Source organism: Brachycentrus maculatus, unplaced genomic scaffold (genome assembly GCF_059751285.1).
Source record: "Brachycentrus maculatus isolate JH-2025_06_01 unplaced genomic scaffold, ASM5975128v1 h1tg000176l, whole genome shotgun sequence".
Taxonomy (NCBI): domain Eukaryota; kingdom Metazoa; phylum Arthropoda; class Insecta; order Trichoptera; family Brachycentridae; genus Brachycentrus; species Brachycentrus maculatus.
This window is the reverse complement of record NW_028280928.1, coordinates 412,330-427,500: the sequence shown is the minus strand read 5'-3', so window position 1 is coordinate 427,500 and position 15,171 is coordinate 412,330. Positions and strand designations below refer to the sequence as shown.

General features: G+C 32.8%; 1 protein-coding gene across 3 annotated transcripts in view; it reads right to left on the bottom strand.

Annotated features, from left to right (window-relative positions):
- Mekk1 (mitogen-activated protein kinase kinase kinase 4) overlaps window positions 1–15,171 on the bottom strand; it is a 59,286-nt gene that overhangs the window by 30,733 nt on the left and 13,382 nt on the right. For all 3 annotated transcript variants that reach the window (XM_088262256.1, XM_088262258.1, XM_088262257.1), the window contains exons 2-5: window positions 13,965–14,078; window positions 6,302–6,405; window positions 1,579–1,718; window positions 50–289 (exon numbers count right to left, since the gene is read on the bottom strand). In XM_088262256.1, the coding sequence (XP_088118382.1) occupies window positions 50–289; window positions 1,579–1,718; window positions 6,302–6,405; window positions 13,965–14,078 (598 nt within the window). The remainder of the gene's footprint in view (window positions 1–49; window positions 290–1,578; window positions 1,719–6,301; window positions 6,406–13,964; window positions 14,079–15,171) is intronic.

Genomic DNA, 15,171 nt, shown 5'->3' with positions numbered 1-15,171 from the left:
AGATTTTGTGAAGTATTTGGACACACTCAAAATGTTGTTGTTAACTCACTGTCCTTTTACAATTCTTGTCCACATTCCCCATTCTGATGAGCATGCTAAAGGTGATGTGGAAATTAGCTCGGCAGTCGCCCGAGTCCTCCCCGTCCAGAGAGGGGGCGCGGGGGGCGTCCTGCGCGATGGTGGGCGGGGGCTCCTCGCCGGGGGGCGCGTCTGCCGGTGCGCACGGCTGATCGCGGGCGCTCGGCACCGGCTTGGATGACAGTGACATGAAGCGGTTGCACGACTCTACCTGTAGACAAAAAAGGCAATCATTTTTTTTTCTTTCTTGAATTGCCTAACGTCCAAGTGACTTATCATGACCCTACTCATGCTTAAATTTTTTATGTTTTATAGCTTGTGGCTACTCGTGAGTGGTTTTACTCTTTTTGTTTCTTCTTTTTCTTCAAACCCTTATCCGCACCCCAATGGTGCATAGGGCACTGCATCATATAAACACAGTGTTATCTTGATCGTTAACACATGAAGGAAAGGTGATCAGCCCTCCGCTTCAGGTACCAGTCCAGGGTAATATTGAATAAATATTAGAGTGAAAAAATCACTTATATTTATTTGACCCCCCCTGGGAATCGAACCCGGGACCTCCAGTACGGTAGCCAAGCGTCCATTACACTACGGAGGCGGACTTTATGTTTAAAGTTACTATAATTTCATGTAATTCATGAGTGAAAATTCTAGGTAAAAACACTTGCTATCTCGCTAGAAGCATGAGTTTTAACATTTCATTGATTCTAAGTTAGCGGTGAAGTTGCTTGGGTATACAATTTAGGAAATCATTCACACATACCTTTTAACATAAGTTTTTGTGTTACTTTAGTTTGAAGTCATTATCTTTGTTCATAAATTTTGTAAATACTGAATCATTTGTAATTTTTTTAGTTAAATATCCAAAATTATATAAGGTTATTGGATTGAATTGTACTTTTATTTACATATATTTGATAACATGTGACGTGTTTCGTCTTATTAAGACATTATCAAACAATCAAGTGAGTGTTATATCACCATCATACATATTACTACTACTACTACCATCACGCCGTTTTTTGCAGGGTTAGGCAGAGAAGATGGAACACCACACTTTTCTAGCCTGGTATATACTCTTAAGGTGGAGACTGACCGGAGCATTTCGTTGTAACATAACGTCGTAACATCGCTCACGGCGAGCATCACCAAGTATCCGAAACTATGGATGGAGCGCTCGGCTCGGTGTACTGACTGCCTGAATGCTCGCATCGTAATGTGTTACGTTACGACGAAATGCTCCAGTCAGTCTCCACCTTTAGCCTTCTTCACATCCATACATCTAGTCATACATGCCCTCCAATTACATAGACTTTTGACATCACCAGATTAAAGGTTTTAATTCTTCTTCTTTCTTCTTCTTTTTGTAGATCCTTGGGATCTGTTTGTGCCTCCGCATGCCGCTCTTGGGATGTTGACTACCAGCTGTCCCAGGTTTTAATTGATTGTAATATTCATTTCTTAGTCAATTTGAAAATGATATACATAGCTACTTACCAGAGTGGGAATTTTCATCATGTTGGAAGCTTTGGCGGGCATGTCAGTGCAACAATTTTTACATTTTCCGATATCCAATTTCAAGTCCCGTTCGTGACCACGGAGTAATTTCAATGAACGTCTCTTGTTTTTCTTTGCTTCTGTTGAAACAAAAAAAGGTAATTTATTAATTAATCAACCAATCAATTTGTGAATTTTTTATATTGCTAAGAAATATTTGAGATCTGCACATATCGCTGGTTAAATGCCAAAGGGCCATAGCACAAAAAAATATTAATTAAACTCTTTATTCCAAAAATGGTATCTAAATAGTCGACATTTTCATATTGTCTTTTTTGAATACGAAAATGTTGACTATTTAGATAAAAAATGGTATCTTAATCGTCAACATTATCATATTCATAAGACACCCATGATTATAGCGTTAGAAATGTCCATTTCTAATGCTAGAATCATGGGTGTCTTTCGAATATGAAAATGTTGACAATTTAGATACCATTTTTTATCTAAATAGTCAACATTTTCGTATTAAAAAAAGACAATCATGATTCTAGCATTAGAAATGTCCATTCAATATGAAAATGTTGATCGATTTAGATACCATTTTTTATCTAAATAATCAACATTTTCGTATTAAAAAGACACCCATGATTCTAGCATTAGAAATGTCCATTCAAAATGAAAATGTTGATCGATTTGGATACCATTTTTTATCTAAATAGTCAACATTGTCGTATTCAAAAAAGACACCCATGATTCTAGCATTAGAAATGTCCATTTCTAATGCTAGAATCATGGGTGTCTTTCGAATATGAAAATGTTGACGATTTAGATACCATTTTTAGAAGATTTCTTGAATGTTTTTTGCAGATACTTTGTGGCACATTTTATAAACTTTATAAAATCAAACAACTTTGTTTTAACCACTTTTTTATTATTAGTACACTTAAACCAACCGGTTTCGACAAGAACCTTGTCATCATCAGGGTTTATTAAATTCTAAAACATTAATGTTAAATTAAGAGTTCAATTGTTTTTGCGTTGTGGCCCTTTGGCATTTAACCAGCGATATATTGACTACAATCGCAAACAAGTAGCGCTCAGCGATTGCAACCAGCAGATATGTCTACGTGCTACGAGCACGCATTGGTCCGGCCTCTGTCTAGATCAGCTTTAATCAACTCAGACAGTAAACACACAGAGGAGCTTAGTACGTTTGCGGCTGTTGCAATCGCGACATCTCAATTGAAGAAGTTAAGGTTGCGCAAAGCACTACATGTTTGCTACTTAGCTTAAGTGACAAAAAACAAAGCATTTAGTTCCAAACAATAAACGATAATGAAATATGATAAACAAAACCTTTGTAATAAAAACAATGCTTGATATTAAAATGAATAATTAATTAATTTATTTATTTAAACTTCATGTACAGAAAATAAATAAGTACATTGGCGGGCAATAAGTACAAGATTTCTTATATAATATGAATATTTAAGAAGTATTTAATCATATCAAAGGACTTCCGTTACCAAGCTAAAGGAAATTACATATTAATGTTATATTTTTTGTTTTGTTTTGAAATATATCAGTTGGCTTAGAAAATTCTCCTTGTCTATTATGTACAAGGATGTATAGCATATTTAGTTTAAGTCTTAAAATTCGTATTTCGAATTCAAAAGTTTTTGTTTTAATACGGCCACGCTTTGCTGTGGCTCGGTCTGGTTAAATGGTAAAAAAAGAAAATAGAAAGCTCAATATTTTAATATGCTTAATTTCACAATGCTTGTGAAGTGATAGAAATATTAAATATTAATCAAGTAACTATGCAATGGAAAATATTGAAAATGTTGAATATGACAGCAGTGTCAAGTAGCACGCTATCCGCCATGAGCAATGGTTAGTATTGTGTGTGTTGCTGTTACGTTCAACAAATGACGCCGCCATTGCGGTAAAAAACACTGTTTGAAAAGAAACATGTCAAAAGAACCTGTCACAGGAAAAACACTTGTCAACTGTTAAATTTTTATTTATATAGATAGATAAAAACATGCGCATATTTGAATGCCAAGTCGTGTCTAAATTTCAAAGCAATTGGTGAATAACTTGAGGAGATTTAAGATTTTGAACAAAAGAACATTTTTATTTTTATTTATATAGATAAGTCAGAGTGGATAAAAATGAAAATGTGGTTCTTATTTCAATTTAAATTAGTGTCTAACCTTGCAAAGATCCTAGCACTAAATGAGTTCAAATGGTTTAAGTAAACAAGGCGTCACAACGCTTCAGATTAAGTCATAAAAATGCCTTCCATTTGTCATGTATTCTCTGCTCTTTAGTATTTACACATATCGCTCACTCCTTTCAACAATGTCATAACGCTCACTCCTTTCAAGAACGTCATAAATCAAAAATCGTCAATTTTCAGTTGTGCATGTTTTCGGAATGCCCAGAAAATGTACTATATCCCAGCAAAAGAGGCATATTTTTAACTTAATATTTCCCCGCTACAGGGCGAAAAGTGTTGTTTTTGCATTTTGAAGAAAAGGTATTGTTTAATTATTTTTTTCAAACATACTAATTATTTTTCAAATGGTGAAAAAACCTTCAGGTTTTACCTAAAAAGATCTGTTGCACAGTTAAAATTTCAATAAGTGGATTGATATTTATTTTTAATACAATGTATTATATTTTAAAACTTTAAAAACGTTCTCCTGAAAAATCAAGTTATTTGATTTATGACGTTCTTGAAAGGAGTGAGCGATATATCAAAAAAATTGATTTTTCAGAAGATCGTTTTAAAGTTTAAGAATATAATGAAATGTATAAAAATAAATATCAAGCCACTTATTGAACTTTTTACTGTGCAACAGATCTTTTTAAGGTAAACCTGAAGGTTTTTTATCCATTTTAATATTTAGTATATTCAAAAAAATAATTAAACAATACATTTTCTTCAAAATGCAAATACAACACTTTCTGCCTTGTAGCGGGTAAATATTAAGTTAAAAATATGCCCCTTTTGCTGGGATATAGTACATTTTCTGGGCATTCCGAGAACATGCACAACTGAAAATTGACGATTTTTGATATATGACGTTGTTAAAAGGAGTGAGCGATATCATTTAAGAGTCTTGTGAAACGACACAAAAATCACTAACAATTGAAATGAATTTGTCTGGTTGGTAAAAAAAAAATAGTCAATTGTTTTAAATAACCATGTTTGGTTCATGAAAAATCACCAACAATTTGATGAACTATGTCTCTTTCATGAAAAAATCAGCAACAATTATATTAAATATGTCTGATTCATAAAAAAATCACTAAGAGTTTGATAAACTATGTATGGTTTATAAAAAAAAAATCACTTACAGTTTGATAAACTATGTATGGTTTATAAAAAAAATCACTTACAATTTGATTAACTATATACGGTTCATAAAAAAATTCACCAACAATTTAGACAACCATGTCTGGTTCATTAAAAAATTACCAGCAATTTGAAATTCCAATTAGACGTGCGGACGATATAGTGTTAAATATGATTTAAATACTTTAAAACTCTTTATTTATAGATTTAGCGTTTAATTTGTAGAACTCTATTTTAATTTATGTATGAAAAGTTAAATCAAACACTGATTTTTTGAGCCTACTAAGTTGCATTTTATTCTTAAAAAACCACATAAAAATCAATTTTGTGACAATTGATTCGCCTCGTTATGGCATTTTCAACCTTTTTGTCTAGTTATTCCTAGTTAGACATTTTCGCCTAGTTATGACATTTGTTTGAAAATGCCATAACTAGGCGAAGGAATTGTCACAGAATTGATTTTTATGTGTTTTTTTAAAACAATTATATACAACTTAGTAGGCTCAAAAAATCAGTGTTTGATTTAACTTTTAATAAATAAATTAAAAACGTAAGCTATAAAACTTATTTAATTTAAAATCAGACCTTTTCTCTTACAATATTTAAAATTTCCATAGATAATTTATGATTATAGGTTTTGTTTAGATAAAGGCAGGTTGAAAAGTAGACTTGTTAGGTTGGAGCTGTCAGATAATTTCATATTCAATGTTTCATATCGTAATTGTACAGGAGAAAATTTATTACGACTCCTGACCCGGCCGCTTTCAAGTATTTGACATACCTGATTGTGCCAAGTTTTCCTCGGTCGTCCTCTGCTTCTTTTTCCAACTACATTCGCCTCATAAATTTGTTTAACCGTTCTTTCTTCACTCATACGCTCCACATGTCCAAACCATCTCAACACACCTTTCTTAATTTTATCGATAATGCTTATCTCAGCCTTACATTCTTTCCTTATTTCATCATTCGAACATCTATCAAACATCGTTTTGCCACACATTCGTCTGAGGGATCGCATTTCGACTGCATTCAGTCTGCTTTCATCCTTCTTTTGCCAACTCCATGCTTCGCTTCCATACATAAGGAGAAAATGATCAACTAAAAAAAATGTAAAATGTTCAGGAGGGCCACTTAAGTCACTTTTGCTTGGCAAGAAAATAAACATCAATGCAGTTAGTAATTTTTAACAAATCAATATATTACACTTCCAAGTTTAAAATCTTTTGGGATTTTCTCAGGCCAATATTAAGCTAGTAAAATTTCAAATAGTCAATGATCACGTTATTGTTAAAAAATGCACTTGGTCACTTTCTCCTGTATGACTACGATATATATAATTTAAGATTTGAATCTGACCCGAGGTATCGAGGAGTGACGGATCACAGGAACTGAAGTCATCGGTGGTGTTTCTTCTAGGAACGCGTGGTACGACTTGGGAAGGCACATTTTCAACGTAACTCCTGCAATAAAAGAAATACACACATTAAAAAAAAATACAAAATTAATACCTTACATTTTTTTTTATTAAAATTAATTGTAATCATTTATTTAGATCATAATTTTAAAAATATTTAAAAAAAATATTTTGCAAAGACCCACCAGGCCACCTTGTGTGTCTTGTCGGTGGAGTTCTTTTTGAACATATTTTATATTGTTTTTAACCATTTTAACCTAATATACACACAAATAAGAGAGAAAAATTAAGAATATATATATTTTACAATTTTCATAAAATTTACTCTTGATCATTTACCCATTCTTTTATTTTGCCTTTGTTTCATATTTTATTTTGACCTCTAACATCCGTTGGCAACAAATTAAAAATGTTCGGAACGATATATTGCAGTGTTTGACAACCATATTTACTCTTTATTCTTGGGACTATCACACCTATATAGATTAAATATAATTTTTTCTTCCATTTCAATTTGAAATAGGTCTAAACGTTAATCGCTGTAAAATTGACCGATCAAGATATGGCTTATCGAAAGCATATCGCTCACTCCTTTCAAGAACGTCATAAATCAAAAAACTTGATTTTTCAGGAGAACGTTTTTAAAGTTTAAAAATATAACACAATGTATTAAAAATAAATTACTAGCCCCTTATTGAACTTTTTACTGTGCAACAGATCTTTTTAGGTAAAACCTGAAGGTTTTTTTTCATTTGAAAAATATTAAGTACTTTAAAAAAAAAAATTAAACAATGCCATTTCTTCAAAATGAAAAAACAACACTTTCTGCCCTGTAGCGGGTAAATATTTAGTTAAAAATATGCCTCTTTTGCTGAGATATAGTACATTTTCTAGGCATTCCGAAAACATGCAAAACTGAAAATTGTCAATTTTTTATTTATGACGTTCTTGAAAGGAGTGAGCGATATGGTAATTTTAAAGGTTTGTTTTTACACCCCTTAATATGAGGGTAAGTCAAAAAATTATGCCTCTTATTTTTTCTACGTTGTTTTTAAGTTTGTTAACCAATTCACGTTTTTAAACGAGCACTGTCCGCGAATGGTGCATGTGTCATATCGCACCAGCCCCTCCCAATGCTCGCGTGTTTCGACTTGTTTGCGTTACATAAGATAAACAACCCAACTGAGCTTGCCAGTTGCCACTTGACATTTTTTATTGAAATTTATTGGAAATTATTTGATAAATTACCAAATTTTATCTTTTTATTATTATTCTTCTCCATCTTAGTCCTCATTACTAAGGGTTGTGACCCTTGTCGAAGCAATGACTCATCTCCAGTTATCAATTGACTGCGCTGCACGTAGCGCTTCAACCACCGAGATACCTGCTGTTGCCTTAACTTTGTGGCAACACCGTTGGGTTGCCGCGCTGACGTCAGCAGGACGGAGGCGTTTTGATACAAACAAAACCGAAGATAGTTGAGAGGACCCGACGAGGCTGGAACTCGGGACACGAAAAGACGAGAATTGTTTGGGTCGTTGACAAGAGCAGACGCTTTATTTAGATTTTTACTTTACTTCTTTAACTCCATATATTATACTTTATTTGTCATTATTTGTTTCCAGTGTTTAGAGTAAATTTGCATTTATTTCAACAAAGGAACCAACTGCAAGTACATCATTTTGTTTTCATTCTGTACACTACTCCCTTACATTAACAAACACACGGTCACAACATGTGACCACATCACAACGGCAACACACCACAATAAAAGTAGTCGGAATCACCACAGCAAACAGCTATAACTTGATTGGTTTATTGTGTGGGGATCTTCCTCTCCCTCTCTTCCCTTCTAGGCTACCAATCACAACCAGTCGTTCTAGGCTATCTTCATTGCCACGCGCAACGTGCCCTAAGAACTGAAGAATCCGTCGTGTACAAACATTGACTAGAGTCAAGCCATCCAAGTGTAAATTCTGACTCGTTGGTGCGTCTAGTTGTCCATGGAATTCGGAGATGCGCCACCAACACCAAATTTTAGTTTGATAATAAATCTCAATATTAACTAACTAACTAACTAACCATCACGCCGCTTCTCCGCAGGGGTAGGCAGAGAGAATAGAGCGCCACACCACTCTGTCCTTGCAAACATTCTTCGCCTCTTCCACGTTCATGCATCTCCTCATACATACCCGCCGATTGTTACGACTCCTAACCTGACCACTTTCAAGTATTTGGCATACCTGATCGTGCCATGTTTTTCGCGGTCTTCCTCTGCTTCTTTTCCCGCTAACATTCGCCTCATAAATTTGTTTTATCGTTTTTTCCTTACTCATTCGTTCTACATGTCAAAACCATCTCAACACACCTTTCTTAATTTTATCGATAATGCTTATCTCAGCTTTGCATTCCTTCCTTATTTCACTATTCGCACATCTATCATACATCGTTTTGTTACACATTCTTCTGAGAGATTGCATTTCGACTGCATTCAGTCTATTTTCATCCTTCTTTTGCCAACTCCATGTTTCACTTCCATACATTAGAGTTGGAACCAGGACTCCGTTGTGCACTGCCAGTTTAGCTTCCGCTGATAGATTTTTTAAATCTCAATATTGATATGTATATATAAAAATTTAGCTTCCATATGTTTGTGTCTGTAAAAATTTAAAAGCACTCGATGGATTGACTTGAAATTTGTAGAAACGGGACTGAATAAAATAAATGAATGTGACTTTTAGAAATGAAAAGGTTTCCACCCTTGATCATAATTTATTATGACGCAATATTCTACAATACACCACTCTTCCACTATCTCCTTTCCCTCAATTCAATCAGTAAAACTCTGAGGTAGTATTTTAGGAAAATGGCACCATACAAATTATCCAAAATTATTATTATTAACAGCTATTATTCCACTAATAAAAATAATGTAATACAATAAACGCACCTCTCAGACAAAATAAACAAGCCATTAGACATGATTGGGAGTGATCACTTCAGCGATAAGCCCTTATCACAAGAGGGATAATTTAATCAATACACAATAATAATTGGTCCTTGTGATATGTAATATGTGGTGCCTAGCATTGGATGTTATCTATGAACCGTGTAAAACAGCACTCATTGTCTAAAACAGGCATGTCAAACTCGGAGTATTTTTTTTTGACAAACTCAGAGAATTTTTTGTGTTTTTATTATTGACACAAATATTTCGATTTCATACTATTTCTGTGAGCCTAAGCGGCTCATTATTAGAAATAGGTATCAAATTGTGGTAGAGTGGGTTCGAGCCGAGAAACTCGGACTTAAGAGTCCGCGACACTAACCACGGGACCACAACCGGACACAATATTATATTTTTCATTTATTTTATTTCTTCCTTGAAATCATCTTTTTGTACGGGAACACATGATATTCTTTTACAAAATCATTATGTTGGATCTACTGTACCTCTTTGAAAGTAAATTATTCACTTAAAGTTAGATAAAAATGAAAATGAGATTTTTTTGTGTTTTGATGTGACCCGCCGGCGTACCCAAAATACCTTATGCGGTCCTTAGTGCCTTTTGAATTTGACGCCTCTGGTCTAAAACATATATTTTGATTATGTGGTTAATTATTTTTAAAAAAGTATATGGACCCACTCAAAATGTAATGAATACAATAACTGGTTAAATTATAATCTGCGTAAAATTGAAAATCATGTTCTCAGGGGTCTTTCAGTATGTAAGCCAATAGAACGCTTACAACCGTCTCTCGCTCTCTACCAACAGTATGTAAAATACACTTATAAGCTTTTACCGCAAACAATGTATTAAAATACACTTATAATACCACTGAAAATATATTTTTATGCCTTTAAATTATGCACAATATTACTTTTAAAATTTTTTTTTTAATTTAATCAAATGTTAAAAATTGCAATTGAGCAAATGTTCCAAACCTCGTGGAATACAATTTTGAGCTAAAATAGCTGAGAAACAAAAAGATAAAGTTATCTAACGGGTGAGCAATATTTACAAAAAAGTGTTACTGAACATATTTTAAAATTACTCGACACAAAAAAATAATCTCTTATTCACATAGTATTTGACAAGTTAAAAATAAATTTAAAAGATAAGAAATGAATCACTAAAATGATTCTAAATTATCATTAACAAACACACTGTGAATCATCATATTGAAATGGTAAAATGATTGAAACATGAAATTGTAAACATTAATAATAATGTATGGAACTTGAGTGAAGCGTGGACTTTAAAAAAGAAGGATGAAAGTAGACTGAATGCAGTCTAAATGCAATCTCAAAGACTGTCAAATGTGCGTCAAAACGATGTATGGTAGATTTCCAAATGGTGATGGTGAAGGGGCGAAGATTGTTTGCAAAGACAGATTGGTGTGGCGTTCTATTCTCTCTAGCTATATCTGCGGGGAAGCAGCGTGATGGTTAGTTAGTTTTTTTAAGTAAAAAAGTAAAAATGAGTATTTAAACATATTATTGTAGCGCCATTACAATTGCGTGCAGTGTTCACTGGTGAATAAATCAATTTAAATTATTAACAAATAAGCGTGGACTAAATAAGCGGAAAATAAGTGTGGACTGGTTGAATCGAATTTGATCAAGCCAATTGTCTTAATGATAATTTATATTTATCCCTCTCTCTGGTCTCAATCCTGCGGATTGGTCTGCAGCAGCAGATGACATCTTCTTCGCCATATTTATATCAACTCATTAATAAAAATTGCGCAAAGTAGCTGTTTCCTTTTTCGGAGTATGCGTTATATAAATTGGCAAGATAAACCAGTGACCGGGTTTCATCATTACCAACATCACCAGCCTGATATCGGTAACAACGAAACCCGGTCATTGGTCAAATATAATATATATACATAGATAAAACTATCAAGTAGTTATTTTATTACATATTTTTGTTGGTAAAGGCTTATGGTGGAGACTGACCAGAGCATTTCGTCGTAACGTAAGACGTTACGATGCGAGCATTCAGGCAGTCCGTACAGCGAGCCGAGCGCTCCATCCATATTTTCGGATGCTCGGTGATGCTCGCCGCGAGCTATGTTACGACGAAATGCTCCGATTAGTCTCCACCTTTAGGAAATATTTTTCAATTTTATTTTAAAGTATTTATTAATTGCCTAAGAAAGTTCTTCTTGCTTATTTTGTATAAGAATTTATAGCATTTTCAGTTTATATATCTGAAAAATGATAGTGAATGTGTGTAGTAAATAATAAATTAATAAGGTCGATCCCTAAAAACAATACAATAGGTACAATGGATTCAATATCTTATACCAATCAAGATTTGTCACATAGTTCATTTATTTGTACTATATTAGTTTTGTCATATTTTCTAAATAAGATATCACTAAATCTGATAGATCTTTATGCCCTATTGCCTCGTCAATTTTTGTCAACTGCACATTCTGTTTCCAATTAAAATATTTCTTTTTTAAAAATTGGACATACCCACACTGAATGAGGGACATCTTGGGATGACGTTTCGCTACACTCACAAAAAGAGTTTTGTCTTATTTACTCGTTTTAAAAAACAGAATAGATATTTTTGAAATGCTTTGGGTCAATTTGGGCTAAATATGTTCTGACATAATTGTTTTTATTTAACCATAAATTATGTATAACTTCATTTCATTCATCTTTGTTTGAAACAATAGATCGAAAAAAATTACTACAAAAACTTGAAATAATAGGACTCTCAAATGAGGCCCTCAATTTATTCAAAGAATATCTTCAAGGAAGAAAACAAGTAACTAAAATAGAAAACAAAATATCTGAACCTTTGGAGAATAATTTAGGAGTTCCCCAAGGATCAGTTCTAGGACCAATTTTATTTATAATATATATAAACGACATCACTAATATAATAAAACACTGCAAACTACAATTATTTGCCGATGATACATTAATATATATAGCGGGAGAAAATTATACAGAGACCATACAAAAATTAAACGAGGACTTAAACAGAATATCCGAGTGGCTCAAAATTAATAAACTTAAGCTTAATGTTGGGAAAACAAAATACATGGAGTTAGGAAGAAGAAAGCCAAACCCAAGGATGAATATATATATTGATAATGAAACCATAGAAAAGGTTGATGAAATGAAATATTTGGGCATAATACTAGATTCAAAATTGACATTAAATGCAAATTTTGAACACGTTAATAAAAAAATATCAAAAAAAATATTTTTCCTTAGTAGATTAAGGAATAAATTAAATAAGGATACTGCAGAACTAATTTACAAAACAATCATTCTTCCACATATAGAATACTGCTCAACAGTGTTATTTTTAGCAAACGAAGGAAATCTAAATAAACTAGAAATTGCACAAAATAGGGCGATGAGAATAGTTCTTGGGAAGAATAAATATAGCAATGTAAAAGGAATGAGAGATGAACTAAAATGGTTATCTGTAAGAAGAAGACTTAAATTTAATATGTTGATATTTGTACATAAATTTTTTCACGATAAGTTGCCAAAATATTTTAAGGATAAAGTTGTCTTAAACAAAAATTGTCATGAATATGCTACTAGACAAAAGGATAAAATAAGACTACCATTATTGAAAAGAGCTGAGTCGCAAAATTGCTTGATGTATAAGGGTTTAAAAATGTATGATGAGATGCCTGAATGTATGAAGAATGAAAAGTGTCTGAAAGAATTTAAAAATAAATGTCTAAGTTACTGTAAGGAAATGTAAATATATAAAGATGATGTAAATGTATATAATAGTTTATATTAGTTTTAATATAAGCTAACTTAAGAAATAAATAAAAAAAAAAAAAAAAAAAAAAATCTTTGTGTCATTCTGCGTCAGTACAAAGTGCAAAAGTCCGTGACTGTGATTACAAATGGTGATAAATTGACACAAAATGAATCTGTTTGCTTGTGACACCTTTATCGGGGGAACAGTACGAGGAGAGTTAATGCGACCCCAATGTGTTCCGCCCACTGCAGCTCCGGCACTGATAACATATGTAATTTGTACAAATAATAGACACAAGATTAACACGCTCCGTGATAACGGAAGAGGTGTCATTCAAGCGACAAGGGAGTAAGTCATTTGTGAATACCCCGAAACCCATGGTTAATATATTTTTTGACAGTTTAGATTTCGACAGTTTGTAATTTGTTGACATATCGCCCACTCCTTTCAAGAACGTCATAAATCAAAAAACTTGATTTTTCAGGAGAACGTTTTTAAAGTTTAAGAATATAATACAATGTATTAAAAATAAATATCAAGCCACTTTTTGAACTTTTTACCATGCAACAGATCTTTTTAGGTAAAACCTGAAGGTTTTTTCTCCATTTGAAAAATATTTAGGATATTCAAAAAAATAATTAAACCATACCTTTTCTTCAAAATGTAAAAACAACACTTTCTGCCCTAAAGTGGGTAAATATTAAGTTAAAAATATGCCTCTTTTGCTGGGATATAGTACATTTTCTGGGCATTCCGAAAACATGCACAACTGAAAATTGACGATTTTTGATTTATGACGTCCTTGAAAGGAGTGAGCGATATAGTTAGTTTCCGTGCCTCTTGCCTTACTCACTTGTATTTTTCCTTGTTTCTGATTCTGGTCCTGGGCGGAGTGCTGCTGAGATGGTCATACTCGGCCGAGATGGCTTCCAGAGCTTTCCAGCGTCGCTCCACGGCTTCCCCATCTCTGGAAATCACATTGACTCATTTCAGCGACCCGTGTCGGACAACCTGAATGACCATGGATGTAATTTAAATTGAGTACTATAATACTTTGATTATTAAAGCACTTACTTTGCGGATCCTTTTTAAAAATAATATTCATACAATATTACTTCATATTTGACATTAAAAATTAAAATATAAAAATGCAAGAAAACAACTCATTGAATGGAATGGGTAAATGATCAAGAGTTGATTTTATGAAAATTGTTAAATAGTTGTAGAGTAAGAAATAACGACAAGGTAACCCTGAAGGACGCAGACCCCCAGGACAGCTGGGAGTCTACATCCCAAGAGCGACATGCGGAGGCACAAACAGATCCCTAGGATCTACAAAAAAAAAAAAAAGAAATAAAATAGTTTATATTCTTCATTTTCTCTCTCTTTTTGTGTGTATATTAGGTTAAAATGGTAAAAACAAAAAAAAAATGTATGCAAAAAGAATTCCACCGACAAGACACACAAGGTGACTTGGTGGGACAAAATTATATTTTTAAAAATATATTTAAAATTGTTCTTTAAATAAATGTATACAATTTTAAAAAAATAATTAAAAAATTGTGCCTTAAAGTGATATCTGTAGACTTCTTTGCATAGTAATATATTATTAGATTAAAACCAATATTTTTAGCTTTTCCACTTTATTTTTATTTGACCAGCGACCGGGTTTCGTCGTTACCGACATCATCAGACTGCTTTGCATAGTTATATACAATTTACAGTAATATCGAGTTAACAATTGCAGATTTGATAAAATACCTTTACTTTTGGCAACAGTGTACATTGAAAAATTACTATAACCCGCTTAGAATTTTATCAATTTTCATCTCTTGAATTGATTGCGATTACATTTATATTAAAAATAAAAATAAAACTAAATTATGCAATAACTTATATTTAATAGTAGTGATCATGTCTTTAAGAACAGTGTCCGTGGATGGTTGCTTCTCGTTGGAAGGGACAAGGTAGAAAGTGAATTAATTAAAGTCCAGGTGTAATTATTTTATTGTAAAACCTTTATACTGTAAATTGTACTTGTATCTATTGTATGTAATGAA